Here is a 21,172-nt window from a genome sequence, read left to right as displayed (position 1 = left end):
TTCAATGTTTCTGTATCTGTTTGGTTTAACATTTTCTGAAAGTTTTGAAGTTTATTACCCCCAATGAAAACATTTATATCAGAAAGATTAGTTGCTTAAAAGCAGGGTTCACAGAGAAATGTGGAAACCAATTTCCACGACTTTTCCAGTACTAAAATATGACAGTTTCCTTGACATTTAAAATGTCATTCTGTAGAGAAAGTTGTTTGGTTTTATGAACTAAAAGACTGCCACAGCTCCTACAGACTCACAAGGGTAGCTTGTAAATTTATAATAAATCTGCTATCACATCAACAGCAGCCCTTCAAAAATAACCCTGCATGATCTTTACTAGATCTAGATGAGAGGTTAATGCCACTGAAGTTTTGTGCATTCACATGAAAGTCTGAAGATGTACATGTACGTGTACGATAAGCATGATGCATTTTGAGAAGTGGGTCTGCGCATCACCCACAGGAGTCACACATCTTTACAGTATTCCTCAAATTTCAGCTTGACATGCCTTTTATGCTGAAACACTTCCATAAGATGAACCTGTCACAGTTTGAAACTAGAAAGACTTTTTCAAGTAAAACAACCCATGGAAAATTTCTCTGAAGCATTTGGACAAGACTGGTGACACAAAAGCTCAAAACGTTGGAGCCGAATTCAGCTAATACTGGATCAGAGATGCTGTGATGTGAACCAGGGTTTGATCAATCTCACCTGCATGGTTGACTGCCTACCAGGCTGGCCATCCGATAGAAGTGTGCACTGCTCGTAGGTGGAGTATGGGAATGCTAGATGGAGCCCAATGGCGGCAAAGAACATCTCCACGCAGACCAGGAAGTTCTGGTATCCGGCAGAGACAGTGCCTGCCTGGACAGTCTCCCTGCCCCCCTCCACTACCAGAGGGGTGATGGCTCCACCAAGCTCCAGAATGGCCAGGAGAACACCTGTGAGACAATTACAGGAGGACGGAGGACAGAGCATGTCAATGTTATTGCAGCTGTAAAGAATCCTCCTACATGTACAGGTGCTAGTACGTACAGTGTACTTCAGCACGACCGAATGACAATAATGTACACAGCCAGCATCCATTCCTGCAACAATTTGTGTCTGGTGCTCATTAGTCAACTTTGTTAACTACAAGACAATTAAACAGCTTAAGCATTTGAAGACGGCAGACTTCACTGGATTGATCAATATTTGTTGAGGAACAGAAGATAGTTCTGAATGATCATAGTGACAAGAAGGAGTTCCAAGATTTGGTTGTGACGGCGTGGGCAAAGCGCAATTAAACAGATCCATGCATGCTTGACGTAGTTCCACAGTTGTGCATAAACAGACCTTTTCCTACAGAGCAGTGTGCACTTCTGTTTAATTGAGCCCAATAACAACTTTTGTAGCAGTAACGTGAATTCCTCCTATTTTGAGGAATTCCACCCTCAGTGACCCTTGTCCTCACAACATCAAGCATCATGCTACCATCAGCTGCTCTCTCACTATAGAACATGTATCGGTACTGGATCAGGTACATGTAACTTCAACATTACATGTCTGAGTCTAGTAGTCACAAATGTGTACACCATATGTACATGTACTCTGAGAAAATTGCAGTCACTGTTACTTGAATGTAATGCGCATGATTCCAAGGAAATAAGCAGGCTCTGGTACCGGTAGTTCTGGCTGAAATTCCAGGTCTGCAGGAAATGTTCATGTACCGCACCTGTAAGTTATAACTCAGGCTCCGGTAGGACTTATCATCCCACTGTATTATGAAAGATGAGGTGCAACAGTACATGCTCTAAAAATGACAATAAGCTAAAGGGCTGAGGTAGAATGTCAGAGAGGAATTTGGGGCTGAGACTTAAAGCAAGAATGTATGCGCTGTAATTATTCCAGATCATGATCCCAATCCATTACTTGTTAAGTTCCAAGTTCGAATGTTACATGTGACTAGGAAAAGCTAGTAATTAACTCTGGTCTACTTTTGAAATAAAGGTAGGAACAATGTTCATGTAGACCCAAATCCCAGTAATAAAGTGGTTTTTTTCCTCCAATACAAGGCATTTGAGGTTTCGTGGAAGCCAGCTGTTGCCGTGGTAACTATTTCCACACAATAGCCTATGTTTTCAGGCTATAAATTTGCCACAAGAACTGGACTTTGAAACCAATAACATCAAACTGTTAATATCAATGGGACTTTGCTTACATACACAAGGCCAGTTCACATCTCTCAGTGAATTTTTGATGTGGATCATTCACTTCAAAGAATTATGCAGCTCTGGAATGAGAGGACTACAAATTTCCTACACTTTAAAATTTTTCAAGATTTGAAGACAGGCTGCCAATTTTGTCACAATGCCCCCCTCCCAAAAATGAAACACATATATCTTTTCAACCAATCAGTAATAAAATGACTCAGAAAAGAAATGAACTATGGTACATACACAAATACACTACTGTAGATGAATATTTGACATATAAAAAGAATATTTCTCATGCTGTCCTTGTTTTTGCCTTACAGTCCACACAGTGGTTTTGCACCTTGTGGCCAATTATTTCAACAAGACGCGTTTATGCATATGTTCATGTAACGATACATGTACATGTAACGGTACATGTACATGTACGTACAGTACATGTAAATACAAGCAAAACTGCAAAGAGCAGTCTTGCTCTTCACAGACGCAAACGCACCGTGCAAAGGCCTTCAAAAGGCCATACCTTTCATACTCAATTATTGCCATGGGAGGATGACACTCAAGGATTTAAAACTTGGTGACAGTGAAGTGTCTGGAAAGGTCACTTGTGTGCACTCCAAAAAGCCTACTGAAGATATACAGTAGCTGTACATGTACTTTTCTCATTACCGGTACTGGTTCCTCTACAAAAGCATTGAAAATATCACACTGACAACTTAATCCTGCTAGTTTCTCCAAACTTCAAGTACAGTTGTAACATAAAATCTGCAACAGAACTTTTGATGGGTACTCAGGATTGTACAGTACAGATGACACCACTCTGTGTAACATACATGTACATGTATGTACACTTTCCCAGGAGCTTCAAATCTGTCATCTTCCCCCTTCTCCCAAAGGAAAGCCTGTATGTACCCAAAGCCTAATGCCAGATCCACGTGCGTACCCAATACATATACAGTAAATCTCGATAAGTCGAAGCCCGTTAAGTCGAAACTCTGTTTACCTCGACGTCTCTCTGTATTCCCGACAAAAGAATAGGCCTTTATGTACAATAAACTATCCGTAACTCGAAACCTCAATACCACTAAAGCCGCTTATCTCAAAGTTTTGGCAGGGCAATTAAAAAAAAACACTGAAGAGTGATGAATAAAGTGATGGAAGAACACTTGTCTACATGATGAGTCATTACTGTCACGCGCATGGCTTTTCTTTGATGAGCCGAGCATGTTCACAAGGGCTGCCACTGTCACGTCGACAAGCACTGGGTGGGCATCAACCGAAACCGTAAAATAAATCAGGCACGAATGATGCGCCCTCAAGCGCTCAAAAAGGAATTACATTTTGTACATGTATCACGAGACCCAGCACGGAAACCCTGACCGACTGGCCCGCGGGCTGCATTACGCGGTAACAGCCCGATCACACAAAGCAAATGAATGAATTCTCAAGACGTAGACACAGGTACCGGTACATAACTTCATTGGTTTATTGTTTATTAATGTACCAGATAAAAACATGTTTAATGATGATGTTTGAGGAAAACTTGCACAGTAGGGATAGCCTAAAATCCACTTCATATTCGGCTCAGCTTGCAGGCCAACTGCTGTAAGCCAGTGAGCTTACAAGTGCACTGAAGCGTGTAACTTTTTGTTTTATTTAACTCTCCATAACTCGAACGTCGGATAACTCGAACTTTTCGTCCATTCCCCTGAGCTTCGACTTATCGAGATTTTACTGTACTTGTACATGGGCCCATTGGAGGTCAGAAATGAGTTAATTAGGTTTCCAGCAAACACATCGGGTTTGGCAAAGAACAATGCAGGGTTGCTTTTGTGCACTCACAAGATTTAAGCGTTAAGTCACACAACAACAAGGTGGACAATTATCATGGAGAACTACCTGGTAGATTACTCAGACAATTTAATTCATTAATGCAACCTGATTTTTCAAGATGACTTTTCCTTTTGATGCAGCTTGAGTTTTTGAAGTTACACTATATACAATATCCGTTCTGTTTTGCTCTCATTTCTTTTATGTTCATGTCATAACACATCTACATAACTAACTATGAGACCTCTTCTTGTTTTCATTAACCCCACATGTCACTCCCGAGGGTGAGTAAAAATCATAATAAAATTGGAGGATTCAGGACTGTTAGGGTTAACAGTTCTGCATCCTCAAGTAGAGTTTCAAAACACATCCCAGGAAGTTAAGGTAAAAAGAATCCATTTGAAGACTTTTCTTCACTTTTCAATACCTCCATTACAGTTTGGTGGAACAATACAAAAAAATGAGCAAACCCCAATCACGAACACCCCTTTCTCCTTCCCACCAGTAACACTGACCTTGCCAGAATGAAACAAAGATGATGGACTTGACCATGAAGAACTTGGGCACAGGCCTGAAGGCGCTGAGGAGGTCACGGGTGGCAAAGTAGAAGAGGAACATGGCGTAGAGGGCCAGGCTGACTGAAATGTTGTAGATGATGGTGATGTATAGGTAGCCATCTACCACGCTGGGTAATAGGAGGAACAATACTCAATATGAAAATGTAAGGCACCAATATATGCAAGGTAGTGAACAAGTACATGTACTCGTACATGAACAAACTGTTTGTTTGTTGTGGTGTTGGGCTGTTGGGGTGTTTGTTTGTTTATTTGTAGGGTTGTTTGATGGGTTGTTTGTCTGTTTGTTTGGTCCCAGCAAGATTTGAACAAATCCACTTTACATGTACTTGTTAGGCTTGAAAAGCCATCTGCAAGCATCTCTCAAAGGCTACCAGTAAGTACCAAAATCTGTGATGCTTCTGGAATACATGTGTACTTGTATCTTTTTGAAATAACATACGCAACTGTACAATGCAATATAACATACTATAGTGTTAATGTAACATAATGTATTATCTTCCCGCAAACTTGAATTCTCAATTCTCATTGGTCGATCCGGCCATGGCAACAAACTGTGTGACATACATGAACATGTATATGGTACATGAATAACTGTATTGCACATTCATGTCAAACCCTGCATAATGCACTATTCTAACTCAATGCAACGCGCTATTTCATGCTAAAAGCAAAATGTGTAACTGCAAAATTTACAGTAAATTCAAAGGTAAATCTTTACTGCATGTCAAGTTTGCTTGAAGATAACTTCGTTATCTCACTTGCGGTTGGGGGACACAGAATAATGTAGTGCGTCGGTGTTCTGTATTTGGCCTAGTGATAACTAATAATGTAACATTAAGCCTGGTTTCCATATTGTCGTCATTAACGCCAATGGCTCGCAAGACCTTAAGCAGACAGCTGCGGAAGCCGCAGATGCTGTGTAACATCATTCCACCAAAAGAATCAAACAAAATGGTGTCCAAAACTTGGAAATTTTTGCATACAATGCCTTTTTGAGATGGCAATAATGCCTCTTGAAGCCAAACTGATATTCCAGTTGGATGTATTTTGTTTACCATCAGCTATTTTACAGAAGATTGGGCTGCATATGCTGGTAATAAGGAGAAAATGGACAATATGAGTGGTACTAAGCGAGAGGAACATCGCTTTATGCCTATCATTTCAGCGTGTGTATTTGTATAGGTCACTCAGCGACTCAACGCAGACAGTCAGCAAAGTTGACCTGGGCTCAACTTTCCGTCTGGATCTGGTTTGTTGGCGACACTTCTGTTTGACAAGTTTCTATATGCCTATGTGGCAGTTTGCATCTTGATTGTGCTGCTCTCTGCATTTCTTAATGTACGTCATTATAGAAACCAGGCATTACATGTGCAGAATATCATTTTACATAATGTACCATGAAATATTCCCAACTGAGTCTTTGAGCATTGAGTTTTAAAGCAATTCTTACGAGTCCGTAGTACATGTACATACTGTATCCCACAGAAGCTGTGTCACTAGTAACTTCAATGAAGGATAGAGGGCTTTTAAGGCTAAGTATTAAACTACCGGTACATGAGTTGTGGTCAGAATTTTAAAACTGAACATACAGGCGACATGTACCGGTAGGTAACAGCATATTATTCATGTGTAGCACACACATACATTCCAGTACATGTACAGGTACTGCAAATCTAGTATGAATCCCTACTGTTCTCCAGCAGCACGTACACTGTACATGTACATGAGCCCACGTGGGATTAGGCAAAGGCCACAGATTTGTTCAGTCCTTCTGCAGGATTTACTCGTGACATGCAGCTCTGTTTGGCAAAGCCAGTTGCTTTTGTTGTTTTGATCAGATGCAGGCCAGGGGCAGAAAATGTCAAAAGATGAGCTGCGGCCACTTTCCTGTAGACTATGAAAGATCTATGAATATATTCACAGGCTTAGACAACTTCAAAATCAAATTTATTCCCATTTTTTGCCTTGTCAATCATGAATCTATTCAGAACTGACTTCAAATTCCCAGACATAAAAAACCTAAAAAGTAAAAAAAAGGGAAAACAAAAAAATAACAAAAATCCAAACAAAACAAGAAAGAACAAAATGCCAATGGATGCAGTCCCAAAACATTTTTAAGCAAACTTGAGTACATACATGTAAGTAAATCAAGGCCATTAGGGAGCAAATGAAATCATTCTTATTTAAATAACATGCTTTTACTGCAGTAGTAATAAAGTTTTCTTTCACTTCATTCGAATTTAATCTATGGGACTACTTTTATCTTGAATCTAGGGCAGTGCAGAATATCTGAATATTGGAATATTTGATCAATTATCGAATGTTCATTTGTTATTTTTTTGTATTCTAATATTCGAATAGAAAATCCATGAAAAAGAAGGGAGAATTTTTATGAGAAAAATCAAGCAGATTCAAGACTTAAAGGTAGCTGATATGCCGAACAGTCCAATATAGAATCCATCCTAGAATATGGAAACAGCTTTTTAACTAAAAAAATCAGGAATGTGCCAAGATACATGTAGTTTTCCTTGTAATAATGATGTATTGATACAAACTTTGTTGAAATAAAATATGATGAAACCTTCATGACAATATTTCTACTTGAAATTGAATGACTGGAGGTCCGAAGAGGAAGATAGCTCCATCTGAAGTATTCTCTTGGGGACCATAAATTGTGGTATCCGGGGGGGGGGCATTTTTTAATGCAACAATAATCTTTACTTCATGTAAATCGTGGCTGCAGATCGTCATAAAAGTGAGAAGCTACTACATGTATAGTGATTATAGTGTACAATTGTGTGCGTTGTTGCTACTGATTTTGTATACGGTTTGTTCATCAACAATCTGCTGGCCGGTACGACCAGATATTTGAATACTCGATCAAACTGAAGGTTGAATTTTCAAAGAGTCAATTATTCGAATTGACTCAGCCCTAGTTGAATCATTGTAAAGTCACAGCAAATCAAGAGCTCTTCCTACACATGATGGCATGTCTCATCTCCTTATACATTATTTATGGCCACACTTTCAACAGACACTGAGTTCAAATTTAGGGAGGAGGGGCCTGCTTTGTTATCACGATCACTGACTGGAACCTTCAATAAACATCAACCTTCAAAGTTTTAAGAACCCCTGTTTTCATAGCTTTTCAGTACATCTCAGTCCATTGGTGCATTTTTGGCTTGGTTTGTCTTGTTCCATTCTTTGTCTTTTCTGTGTGATCTATAGTTGCTTTGGTCTGGTTTTTTCTTGAAAAGATATGTCTGTATTAAATATTCCTCCATATTTGCCTCTTTTTCATTGGTATCTAACTTATCATTATTCTGGTATTGTATCAAACATCTTTCGTACATCAGCTTTGTGTAGAATTTAATAAATGTACTTTGCAAAATGGAAATAAATGTTGAGATAAAAGCAAAATAAATAAAACAAAAACAAAGGACTTACGAGAAATTTCCGTCTGAGTACTTGCCAAACGGCAGGAGTACCAGCGTGATGACCACCATGATGGGCTTGACAAAGCAGAACTGCAAGGTGGCCTGCTTGCAGAAACGCAGGAAACCGATGGAGTAAGTGCGGCCACGCAGGCAGCAGGTGCAGCAGAACCAGCTGGTGGGCCTGCAGAAGAGAGAGAAGAAGGTTAGGGGTAAAGGGACATGGACAGGTGACAAAAGGGAAAGCGGTCAATAGAAAACGAGGACATGATCATGTAACTTGTAACAATGGAGACAAGATTAGCCAGTCAGGGATTTTGAATTTGGGTTTGAGTGATCATTTTCCCATCCATTGTTCTCGCAAGGTGTCAAAAAAGCCAACTTGTGGTGGTCATAATATTACCACCATCAGATCTCTTAGGAACTATAGCATAGAGGACTTTCTGTTGTGACTGTCACATGCTGATTGGTCTCATGTATATTGAAATGATATTGATCAACCCTGGGACAATTTCAAAAACACTGTTTTGCAAATTCTCGACACTGTTGCTCTGAAAAAAGAGATCAGACTGAAGACCAGAACTGAACCTTGGTTTAATCATGAGATATCAGAAAATAGTAGGCTTAGAGATAAACCTCTTGGTAAATTAGCCAAAGATAAAAACAACACTGATCTTTATAAAACTTACTACCAAATTAGAAATAAGATCCAGAGGGATGTTCGGGTTGCCAAAGCTAATTATCTCAGTCAAAAGATTGAAGAAAATGGAAACAATCCTAAAGGACTTTGGCACCAGTTTAAATCGCTTGGGTACAGTAAAAAATGTAAGGATGAAACTAATGTTGCACTTAAAATTGATGGCGAGTTCTGTTTTGATACAAACAAAGTGGCAAATCATATAAATCATTTTTTACTACAGTTGCTTCTGATCTGGTGAACAAAATAATTTTGGGATTGAGTCTAGGGCTTTCAGGACTTTTTGAGAGCAGAGGTGTAGTCTCAAATTCCTTTAAGCTCTCTACTGTTTCGAGAGATTTCGTTTACAAAGAATTACTCAAGTTTAAACCCCAAAAAAGTACTGGTCCAGATAATATTTTAGTGAAATTCTTTAAAGATGGTGCTGCCATCCTAAAAGATCCTATTTTGTTTATAATTAACCTGTCTCCACTGTATTTCCAGTAATATTTTTCCAAATGAACTAAAGCTTGGTTAGGCCTGTATTTAAAAAAAATAGTAGATCGGATGTTGGCAATTACAGACCTATTAGCATTCTCAGTACAGTATCCAAATTGTTGGAAAAAGCTGTTTATGTTCAACTGGAAAAACATTTGACTGATAATAAACTTGTTTACAACTTTCAGTCAGGGTTTAGAAGATCATATTCTACAGATACTTGTTTAATTTATCTCACTGACAACATTCGTTGTCAGATTACCAAAGGAAATGTTACTGGTGTGGTTTTGCTGGATTTACTAAGGCTTTTGATACTGTGGATCATTTTATTTTATGTAGAAAATTACAAGCCATGGGTGTTCATTTTGATTCAGTTGATTGGTTTCAATCTTTTCTCTCAAATAGACAACAAATTGTTCGAATTAATCAAGTTGATTCTCAACCAACGAAAATAACATGTGGTGTTCCCCAGGGTAGTCTTTTAGGGCCTTTACTTTGTCTCTAAAACGACACACAAATAAGTGTTGGATCAAATCTGTTGTTGTATGCTGATGACAGTGCCATCATTATTTCCGGCAAGGACCCTCAAGCAATAGCCAATAGCTTGAGTGCAGAGCTGGAATCATGCAGACAATGGCTGATTGATAAAAAACTCTCTTTGCATGTTGGTAAAGCTGAGACTAATTCTATTTGGATCTAAACAGAAAGTCTGAAGTGTCAACAAACTCGAAGTGATTTGTGATGGGAAAATTATTAGCTTCTCAAATTGTGTAAATTACTTGGGTGTTACGCTGGATCAAAGTTTAAATTGTGAGAATGTTGCCAATTCTATCATCAAAAAGGCTAGTGCAAGAGTAAGTTTTTTTATATAGATATGCAAATTGTTTAAATGAGCGATTATAACACGTTAATTTGATTATTGTTGCTCATCCTGGTTTTCTGCACTGTCTACTAAACTAAAAAAGAGGTTGCAAATAACTCAAAATAAAATCGTCCGTTTTATTCTAAGCCTAGGTCCTACATTGTGTAGATCTCATATTGGACAAGCAGAATTGAATAGGTTGGGTTTTTTAAATGTAAATGATCGGGTAATACAGTTGAAATTGAATCAGGTTTATAAAATTTTTCATGATATGGCACCAGATTATCTTTGTGAGAATTTCAAACGAGTTTCAAATACGCACGGTTATTCCACGAAATGTTGTTGTTCCCTGTATAAAGGGGCCTGAATGCAATACTTTCTTCTATACTGGAGTACACTTTTGGAATTTGCTTCCCCATGAAGTAAAAAGTTGTAATACTTTACAAAATAAAAAAAAAACAGCCAAAATATACCTGTCATCAAAATCCGAATTTTAAAATTTAAATTTTAAATTGGTGGGTTATTTTTCAAAATCGTACACATTTCCCCCCCCCAAAAAATCTACATCTACATTTATGTTAACCACCAGTGTATTTTTTAATATTTTTAGTATTGTATAAATGTTTTTCTTTTTTTGTGAGGACCCCAATGGAAATAAGCTGTTTATTACAGCTTTCTTGGGCTATCCTTGGCTTCTGTCCTTTACTATTCTTAGTATTTTTGTACTGTGACTGTTATTATAAATTGGCTTTTTGCCAGTATAAATAAATAAACAGACATGTTCATATTGATACCGGCACCTTAATTAACCCTTCTTTAGTTTTACAGCACAAATATGCACAAGTGGCCAAGGTCACTCTCTTGCATGTTGGTGCAGTGCACAACACCACTCAGCTGTGCTTCTTTGAGGTGTTTACCAAGTGACCCAAAGAGTGACTTCAGCATAGGAGGGTTGTAATAGGTGTCGAGCAGACAGGCATGACAGGCTGTGCCGTTAGTGTGTGCATGTATGGTGTGCACCGGGAAGCAGACTTATTTCAGCTGAATGTGCACAAAGAGATTTCATCATCCTCTGTGCATACAGCAGCAGCATCAAATTCTACCTAGATGCCTATGTGATTTCTAGACATGGGACTTAAGCTTCCATAAAAACAGTCACGTTATCGTATAACCATGAGGGCATACTGGTACATGAACCAGTACAAACATCCATATGCATGCTGTCTGCACATACATGTACATGTACTAGTACATACATGTATGCAATGGCATGCAAGGAACATAAGAAGCCAAGTTGTACACGTACATGTACATGTACGTAAGTGACCAGTAAAAAAGGAAGACTGATTCTTCCCCCCTGTCAATTCAGGTTAACCTCCTCATTCTGATTCCAGAGAGAAGGAGGCAGACAAACACATACACAATAGATCATATTTGGGGACTTTGAGAAGTTTTTGCTAAATTATTTTCTTTGACTCTCTTGGGGTGAATGGGGTGATAGGGATGCAAACCATATTGCAAAGGTACCCTATGAGTAAAGTACCGGTCACCATATGGGGTAGTTTGTATGTACATGTATTGCAGGCCTCCATATGTTGACAGGTTTTCAAGAGACCATGGGAATTACCCTCCAGAAACCCATCCAGCAACCCTTGCCCCTCAGCGTGACTGTTCCATGTCCATGTACACTGTGTGGATTCTACCTTCTACAGGTACTCACGTGATGCACTTTCCTCGTATCTCAGACATGATGGAGCTCTCCCCGCCCAGATACTCATAGCAAAGGCTCAAAAAGTTGTAGATAACAAAAGCTGCAAAGAAACAATGGACAAAATTAGAATGTTTAAGTGATGTAAATGACGTAATTATAAACTGAAACTGTCTATGCAATGAGCACAAAATAAGCAGTAAGTAGACTTTTTAAACAGTACAGTATACATGTACATGCGTATACATGTACATCTCTAAACAAACTGGAACACTTGTACCGGTGTACTGAAAACAAGTGTGCTTGTAATGTTTGACAACTGAACATGTACACAAAACAAGTGCATAAATATGAACAAAATTATCAACTTGTGATGTGTTACCCGCAGTATGCAAACATGTAGGCCTACCGGTACATGTACATCATATTGAATACAAGTACATGTACATGCGTAGGTACGGCATATTGTACATGTAGGTCCCTGTTACAGCCCTCTTAATTTTTCAAGCCCTGACAAGCATGGCGTTCCTGTTAGTTGGTTCTTCTTCCAAGGTTGGCACACAGGGGTTTTCCACGTGACATACATGTACATGACCATGATGACGGGTAAGGGCATTTGAGAGACCTTGGACACTTTCATTAATGTTCAATTAGTGCAACAAATTGTCCTAATGTAGGAGTGGTGTGGTCCTGCAAGAGCTCTATTCCTCACAACGGGTGTATCAATCATTGATGGGGTGCACTCCAGCAACCCACCAATGACCACTGCTTCCAGGGGACCACCATTGCTCATGCCAAGACCATGCTGCCTCAAGTTGGACAGCCACCTCCTGCAAAGCACTCAAGACCTTATGATAACTTGCTGATCACTGACATCAGCCAAGACCATCGCCTAAAGCCTGACTGCTGTCTCCTGCCAGGAACGTAGCCAAACCCAATGGTGACCGGACTGATGTTGTCAAGGATACTAGTACATGCCTTTTGTTAATTTGAACCACCATATAATTGAATAAAAAAGCAGTATTCAAAGAGAATTACAGGAATGACATACACTTCTTATACTGGTATGACATGTACACGTGTACATGTATGTTCAGTACTAATTCTTCGATATAAAGATGCAGTCAGAAAATTTCCAACGTACCGTACATGTACTTTGTCAACTTGGGAAGAAATCTTTTGAAGAGGTTATGAAAAAATAACAATTGAATACTGACTCACTGTAGACGTACATGTACACACTAATCTAATTAGACACCATAACTGGGGTGGCACCACACTCAGGTATATACATGTATTCTTCAGCTTGATGAGCATGTATTTGGCAAATCACCTCACCCTATTGGTCCAAAAGGTACCAGTACATTATGCACATGTACAAGTACCACCTGTAAATGAGCACTGTGACACCACAGTAATTAATGGCTTCTACCGGTTCATGTAATTCTGGTTGTCAAATTACACTGCAGCGTTAAATTAAATCATACTGATAACCTACTGGTCAACAGAAAATATGGTGAAATACGGTAGGCTACAGTACCTTAAATTGGTAAGCATGTTAAAAGTTCACAAAATGTATCAGAATGCATGTCACGCATGGTCTTTATAATCTTTCCGAACTTGTAAGCTGCACCATGAATCACTTGGCCATGCCAAATCACGGTCAGATGCAGCTGAGTATGGCAGGGTACTGTATGCTGCACACTTATGTATGCATGCTCACATCGTACCACTTTACTCCAACCAATCTGGAAACATAATACCCATGTGCAGAGCAAGATCACATAAACAATACTCCTGCCATGTCTGCTGATCTACAATGCATACCGTATACAATGAATTACATGATGTACTGTACATGCATGCATGTTAAACAAGTGCAGGCAATATTAAGTACATGTACCGGTACATTGTACATGTACCTCTCCTGTACAGTGCATCGTGTACACGTACAGTATTAAAATTACATACGTGTAGAGTAAACGATGGTAAAAAAAATGCATGAGTTAAGTTTTTCTGAAAAACATGTACAGTTTCTCAGCTTTCTGCTTTGTGGAGACTCCATGAAATGAATGTGTGGTTTTATGGAATACATGTACATGCAAAGTATATGTCATGGTCCTCATTCTGATCATGCTGATACTTGGGGAAAATTTTTCACTTTTATGAGATGAATTTTTGCAGACATTTTACCTTGGTCTTGGGTTTCAAAACATTCTTTCAAAATCTTTGATTCATGAATTTAACATGATGTGCATATATATGTAATTAACCTTTCTTAATCAATTAAAGAATGATCCTAAATACATGTAGCTCAGACAGTCTCCCTATTCAACAATGTGCTACTTGACCGCAACTTGAACATTTGATAATGCCCACTGAGAAGTGATAACGCCGCTGTGTAAAACACGCGCTGGTGCATGTACCTGGAATCCTGGATACAAGACAGTTAAATCGATTCTGATTGGGTAAGACTCTTTGTGCACATGGCTCGCCACATGTGCACCAATTGGACAATTTGCACAAAGAGTATTCCATAAAATGGACGGGGGTGTCCGGGAAAAGGAAAGTAAAATTCCAGGACAAAATTGCTGGAAATCATTCATACATGTAGATGTAAAATGACTTCTTTTGATTCTCTAACTAGAAAGGTATGTAAGAATATTATGTTCTTGGCAATTAACGTTTAAGACCGGCTCAGAAGACTGAACTCCTGCGGCTGAGGCGTTAGTTGCATCCATTCTCTTGAGCCAGTCTTACATGCACGTTTAAAACTGGCCAAGCAAATAAGGGAATGAATATGTTCTTAGCCAGTCTTAAACATGCATTTAAGACCGGCTCAGGAGAATGGACGTGACTAATGCCCAAGCCGCAGGATCAGCGTTTGTTCTCCTGAGCAAGATCTTAAACGTCAGTTTAGGACCGGCTAAGCACACATTTATTCCCATTCATGAATGCGTTTTTATTCAGAGTCAAAAGAAATCAACACATGATGGATTTCCAATGATTTTGTTTTAAAAATGTATTTTCGTTCGATTGAGTGGCAAATTAGAACGAAATTAAGTTCTTGATTGTGTGATATCACTCCACAAGTGATACACAGAGTAATGTATCGTGATAAGTCGCTACAAAAGTGTAATCTGGACAGGAATTTGTCACTTTAAAAATTACAATTGTCAAATCTATTCTTAAGGAGTTGCAACTTATCAATACATTTGCAAGCTTTTTCCTGAAAAGGTTTTTTTTTCAGCCTACAAATGTAGTTGAGGAAGTTGTAATCATTTCATTAGATCCTAGCACAGTTTTTGCTATACTGCTTAATTGTAACAGTTCTAAGCAATTTGGAGATTACTGTCAATGAATTTTCATCAAGTCGGATAAGTATCTTTGATGTAAATATTGTTAATACCGTATATACATGTAGATAGCCTGATCTTTGGTCTCAACACTTTCACTGCCAAACTGAGGCTACACTGGCTGACTCCTGGTGTGAACTACATGCCATCTTGAGCCCTTATACAGACGGGATTTGCTTAACCTTTTTCCTGGACCCTGTTTTTTGGTTGTTTTTTTTTTCTCTTTCTTAATCTCGTGTTTTTTTGGGTTTTTTTATGAACGGCTTGTTTATTTTACTTGGGGTTTGTGTTTGTTTGTTTGTTTGTGCCGTTGTTGCTTGTTTTCTGGATCGTTTCTTCATCTGTACATTTGTTTGTTTGTTTGGTTGTTTGTCTTCTGTCTGTCTGGTGTGGGTGGGCGGACTGTTTGTCCATCTGTTTGCTAGTTTGTTGTCTTTCCCTTTGTCTTACTTTTTTGTTTTGTCTTGTTTGTTTTCTTTCTACTACATGTACTTGTATGTTTGGGAGGTTGTGTTTCTCCATCTGTAGGGTCATCTGTTTCTTGTCGACTGTCTCTTTGGAGTTTGTTTTGTGGGAGTTTTGTTTTTAGATTTTTAGTTACAATCAGGGTGTCTTCCTTGCTTTTCTTGTTAATATGCTGCAATACATAGAATTATCACATAAACTCAAGGATTTTGTAATACTTTGTAGGGTTATTCTCCTCGCCCTTGTGATTATGTGGTTTAAAGTGAGTCTGCAAAAACGTTTGTGATTTTGCAATTTAGGGTTTTTAGTCATGCTATGGGGGAACTACTTGATAGTGATTTAGTTCTTTTTTTAGTAATTCCGCAGGGGCGTGCAACTGTTTTGGTGTTTGGGTCTTAGTCTTTTTATAAGGTTTGATGTTATATTTTAACTTAGTCTTCTTTATGTCTATACTGTATGTAATTTTTTTCTCTACTTATTCTGTTTTATCCATTATGAATTTGACCTGCGAAATAATAAATGAAATGAAATGAATGAAAGGAAGTTAAAAGAACAGAAGAGAATAAAAAGGATTGGTCTATCCATTGGTGCGCCTGCCAGTAGGTATGCCCTCCCAAAGTTGTAACTAACTTGTGATGTGGAATGATCAAGAATTTTACTTTCATTTTCCCGAACACCCCCCCCCATCCATTTTATGGCATATTCCTTTTGAAAGTTGTCCAATAGCATCCCCTTCAATAAACATGGTGTGCGCATGGCGCGTCGCCTGCACACAGACTCCTGACCAATTAGACCCGATTAAACTGTCTTGTATCCATGTGCCAGCACATGATTTATACAGCGGGCATTTATCACTTCTCAGTGGGCACTGTCAAATGTTAATAAACGGTCACGTGATGCGTTTCGACTAATAGGAATAGAAAACCCATCCCAGGTATTTACGAATATAAAATGAATGAAATTCTCTTAAAAACTATAAATATATACCAGTAATAGGCTGAACCATGGCTATGCATATACCTTTACTGGTAATTTTTTAAACCTTTCGTCTTCAGATTTTTTCAACAGCACCTCCATACCATTGAAATACATGTACATGTACCTGTTCAATGAATTCCATTTCATTTATTACTAACTTTATGTGCATGGTAATTACAATTTACAATGTACATGTATGTGGGCATTTTAACCAGTGCCTAACCAATGTCTCCAAAGTTTTCAGGACAAACTTCAAAAGCATAACTGTTCCCCAAAAGGTTTCTGATGTTATTACTTGCACACAGTAATGTTTATCCATACTGGTACGTGGGCCTATCAGACACGGCAGACTTTCTGATTAAGTAAGCTCAGCATTAGCATCCTCAATGTCTTGACCAATCAGCTGCCTACGTCTACTTGTAAGCAGTGTTGTAGTTAAGACCAGGAAGTCTGAGACTGAGACCTCGAGATCTTGTATGTAAAATATGCAATAAAAGAATTGGAAAATAATTACAAATACAGTACATGCAAAGTACATGTATCATGTGCAACAAAGGGAAATACAACTTTTTATTGACATCAAGACAGCTTCCTTGTAGACCTAAAATATTACTGAAATTAATGACATGTAACAATGACTTTTAATCCTTGCCACGTTTATAATTTTCTCAAGGCAACCCTGCTCTGTTGTATTCAACAAAATCCAGCGCTATTGAGGTATGTAGCCAGTTCAAGTTGGAAGATCTCAGCAACTTGGCTAAAACAGCCGACTATGCTCTTAGGGACACAAATTTGAATGAATTATAAAAAATTAGAAGTTAGAATGACTCAAACTACACGTATATACTCAACTAACTGTTCATGTCAAGTTGTTCTGCTTAGGGGCCTTGTAAATGACGAACTTGGTCCCGATCTCTCTGAAATCCGTTTTGTTCAAGGACAGAATTTACACACTGCGGAGTGTTTTTTTGCCAGCTTTGCTGTCCATGTGCTCCTTGTGGTCTTTAAAACCAAAGCGTATTACGGCAAATTTATAGGACATCTCTGATTAATTGTCAGGTTTCGTGGCGATATCAATAACAGCACAATGGCACAATAATCATTGGAGCAACTCACATGAAGAAAAAAAGGGTCAAGAAAAATGGCGTCTGTATACGGAGCACACATACATGTACATGGATGAGTGCATTCCACCAAATCATTGTATTTCTGAGCGCGAGCTTATTAATATTTGGTGATCCCACAGACTTTTTACAATAAGACATGCCATAATGCGGAGGAATATTTCTATGATTCCCGAATTTGGGACTGATACATGTAGTTTGTGGTTCGGGGTATTTCTTCCACAAAAAGCCCCAAATTGCGGGCTCTATTTTGGATTGAGGCAGGCAGCTACATTCAGAGCTGAGCACGTAGTTTAACAATTTTGGGGGTATCTTCGGGGAAAGGCCCCCAAATTTTTTTGTGGCTAACCCCTACAAAATTGAAATGAAAAGTGATCTTCTGGCTACAATCTTGAATTTCCAGTGAAAAAACGGAGGCCAACCTCTTCCCGCGAGTCAACAGGCAATGCTATTTCGGTCTGATTTTGCACTGTTTTCTATGGTCAAGTATTTGGTGTAGTGCAACCATCTGCCGCTGATCGCTGCTTCATCATACAGCGCGTAATTCATGCATTTCGCTGTCTCGTTCCCGGACATGAAATCAGCGCGCAGGTTTACATGCTTAGTATTGGCATGTGTGCACAGACAAAAAAAACAAGGTTGTATCATATACTGTACGTTTATGATGACAGCAACACTACTCTACAGTGTGCGCGCGATCTCAAGTCGAGTCAAGTATAATCGATTCTGCACAATGAGTGCAAGTTCACGTTTGTATACAATATTGGTGGTCTCGATACCAAGACCAACAAATTACCAAGACCACGGGGAACGAGACCAAGACTGAGACCACTCAGGCCACAGGGTACCGAGACCAAAGACCAGGAAAAAATAGTCTCGAGACTAAGATGGTCGCGAGACCTACAATACTGCTTGAAAGGGTCAGCTGACAGCTGTTAACCATTCTACTAGTATATCCTTGGTGCCATTTCCTGATCAGCAGGTCTGACTAATGGGCATTGATGAAGGGTTGTAAAAACTTGTGCAAGCACACAAATACTGTCAAACCTCGTTAATAAGAGCACTGTTAAAATACAAGATTCTGCTTATAACAAAGACATTTTCGGGTACTTTTGTTTTTCATTGCTTTCATTCCTGATATTACAAGGTTCCCGTTATAACAAGGTAATATGCCAAGTCCGATAAAAAACCTCCTAACAAGGTTTGACGTACAAAAATTCACAATGCTCTGCTGAGTGGTAGGTCTACATGTATATGGGTAACAGACTGACATTGGATATGGGATCATATCCTGTTCTATCAGATGTAGTACAGAGTACATGTGCCTGTAGTAAGTGTAACTCAGGACTTAAGTAGTGCTGTGTCTTTGTCGGCAGTATCCTTCACAGTGATTTCTTTTGAAATTTTGGCTTTGCAAGAATCAGGTGAAGCTGTATGTACAGGCACATGTACACATTGTATCTCTGCCTTTGCAATGAGTGTCCAACCTGATCAGTCTGCCTTTGCAATGAGTGTCCAACCTGTTCACTGTCTGCCTTTGCAATGAGTGCCCGACGTGATTATTGTCTCGGAAAAAACAAAACCTGAAACCCAGGATGACATTTGCACAGAACTGCTAAGTTTTTTTTTCACTGGTACATGTACATGTACATGCATGGAGGCAAAAAAGAGGTTGAGGGGAGCTGCAGGTCACACTCCCAAAATGAAACAGGAATGAACTCAGAGATGTCTCACCCTGGTCCTACAGCGAGTAGCTGTAGAACTGTACACCTCAATGCATCAGTAATTATCCTTGGTGTAATTTGATTGGAGATCCAGGCCAAGTCTTCCAGTCATCATTCAGCCTGGTACAGCACATCCCAGGTGTCTGCATAAACTCCCCTGCACCAGATAGCCCGTGCATTTTGCCTTCATAATCAGTATTAGTGCTTTGCTTACAATGCATGACTGGATGTGTACTTGTTATACACACGTCGCACCCTAGTGTCTCCTGTCTTCTGCAAGAATACATGTACATGTATCAAAATCAATGCAGCCATTGATTTCTGCCCTTGGTAGTTTGCTGCAATCAATTTACATAAACTCCAGCCTGCAAATACTGTACAGTGTACATGTATGTACCGATACTGATGTACAGTATGCATGTTACGAATAGTTCCAGCCAAAATTATACATGTAAGATTACAAGTACTGTATGTACTGTACATGTACATGTAGGTTGGATATCACAATACTGTGCCCTGAAACTCATTTGTCCAATATTAGTACCGGTATGACAATTTTCACAATAACCTCATTATTTTGCAATTCTGCAACCCTGCCACGAGTCAACAGAAACACATGCACTTGTTACAACCATGGAGGGAATAAAAACACAACCGAGCCATGTACTGTATGATGCATTTCCTGTACAGCAACTAAGTTCAAGTGCAACATATGGTACACCTCCACGGATATCTGCATCAGAGCGTACAAACCACTAACTGAAGACTCTAGGAAATCATGAACTGGTGCAAAAGGTATACATGTACAATGTAGTTTGTAACTTGAATGGTACAGAGTTTCTAGATGCTGGTACAATGAACCATACTCATACATGTTTACATGCTCTTTGCAAAGGGAGCAATACTAAATTGGGCAACAAAACGAACATGAGTATAACTTTCCTGCAACTTTTTATACAGTTTTGTGGTGTAATGCTAGGTATACATGTACATGTATACTTGTAAATACAATACATGTATATACGCATGCCATAATATGCGGTACCTTAGAAACGCTGGAGTAAGAACTTTATGATTTCATATTACCAGTTCAAATGGATATTGACTTCATCGCTGTAAAAGCACAATGTCTTCCACTGTCCAGCCAACTTGAATTCCAGGGAGTGGCTGTCATTAACCCACATAGAGTCATTGTTTCAACTTTTAAATGTATACATATACTGTACATGTACCTGGTACATGTACAGTACATGTAAGTATGTACAATATAAAACCAGAGGATGAGTTACTAAAAGTACATCAGCCACTTCATACATGTACGAACAACCCACAACTGCTAACCCTGCAAATTCATTGTCAATTGAATTGGGCAGATTCTGATCAACCACTCAACTGGACACCTCTGAAGGCCTTTTCCAAGACAGCCAAGTCTAAGGGTTTCTATACTCTATTGGTGCTTAGGTGTTGCCCTTAGCTGTAGCTTGGAGCCTACATTAACAGCATCCACGGCCATTATGTCCTTGAGCAGGGTTCTTTACAACAATTTCTCTTCTCTGATCCAAATGACAGGCCGAGTACAGTGCCTGCAATTACAATGCGCATGGTTATGAAAGCTAAGGTTTCTTAACCACTTCCTGCCGGGGACTCCAGAATTGGAGACGTATGGTTTATATGCGTGGCCGGGGTCTCTGAACTCGGACAAAGGAAACAGGGCCCTGTCACAAAAGACCGTACTCCGAACAAAAGACCAGGC

At 39.1% G+C, this 21,172-nt stretch overlaps 1 protein-coding gene across 1 annotated transcript in view; it reads right to left on the bottom strand.

Annotated features, from left to right (window-relative positions):
- The window catches only part of LOC110990571 (transmembrane protein 184B-like), a 47,781-nt gene that overhangs the window by 6,121 nt on the left and 20,488 nt on the right, over positions 1 to 21,172 (bottom strand). The window contains exons 3-6 of the mRNA XM_087138913.1: positions 11,785 to 11,875; positions 8,042 to 8,212; positions 4,532 to 4,701; positions 706 to 935 (exon numbers count right to left, since the gene is read on the bottom strand). Coding sequence (XP_086995039.1) covers positions 706 to 935; positions 4,532 to 4,701; positions 8,042 to 8,212; positions 11,785 to 11,875 — 662 coding nt within the window. The remainder of the gene's footprint in view (positions 1 to 705; positions 936 to 4,531; positions 4,702 to 8,041; positions 8,213 to 11,784; positions 11,876 to 21,172) is intronic.

The sequence above is a fragment of the Acanthaster planci genome, linkage group LG07 (assembly GCF_054643075.1).
Source record: "Acanthaster planci isolate LZ-2023a linkage group LG07, COTS_SCS, whole genome shotgun sequence".
In the NCBI taxonomy this organism is placed as follows: domain Eukaryota; kingdom Metazoa; phylum Echinodermata; class Asteroidea; order Valvatida; family Acanthasteridae; genus Acanthaster; species Acanthaster planci.
This window is presented reverse-complemented; position numbering and strand designations above follow the sequence as displayed.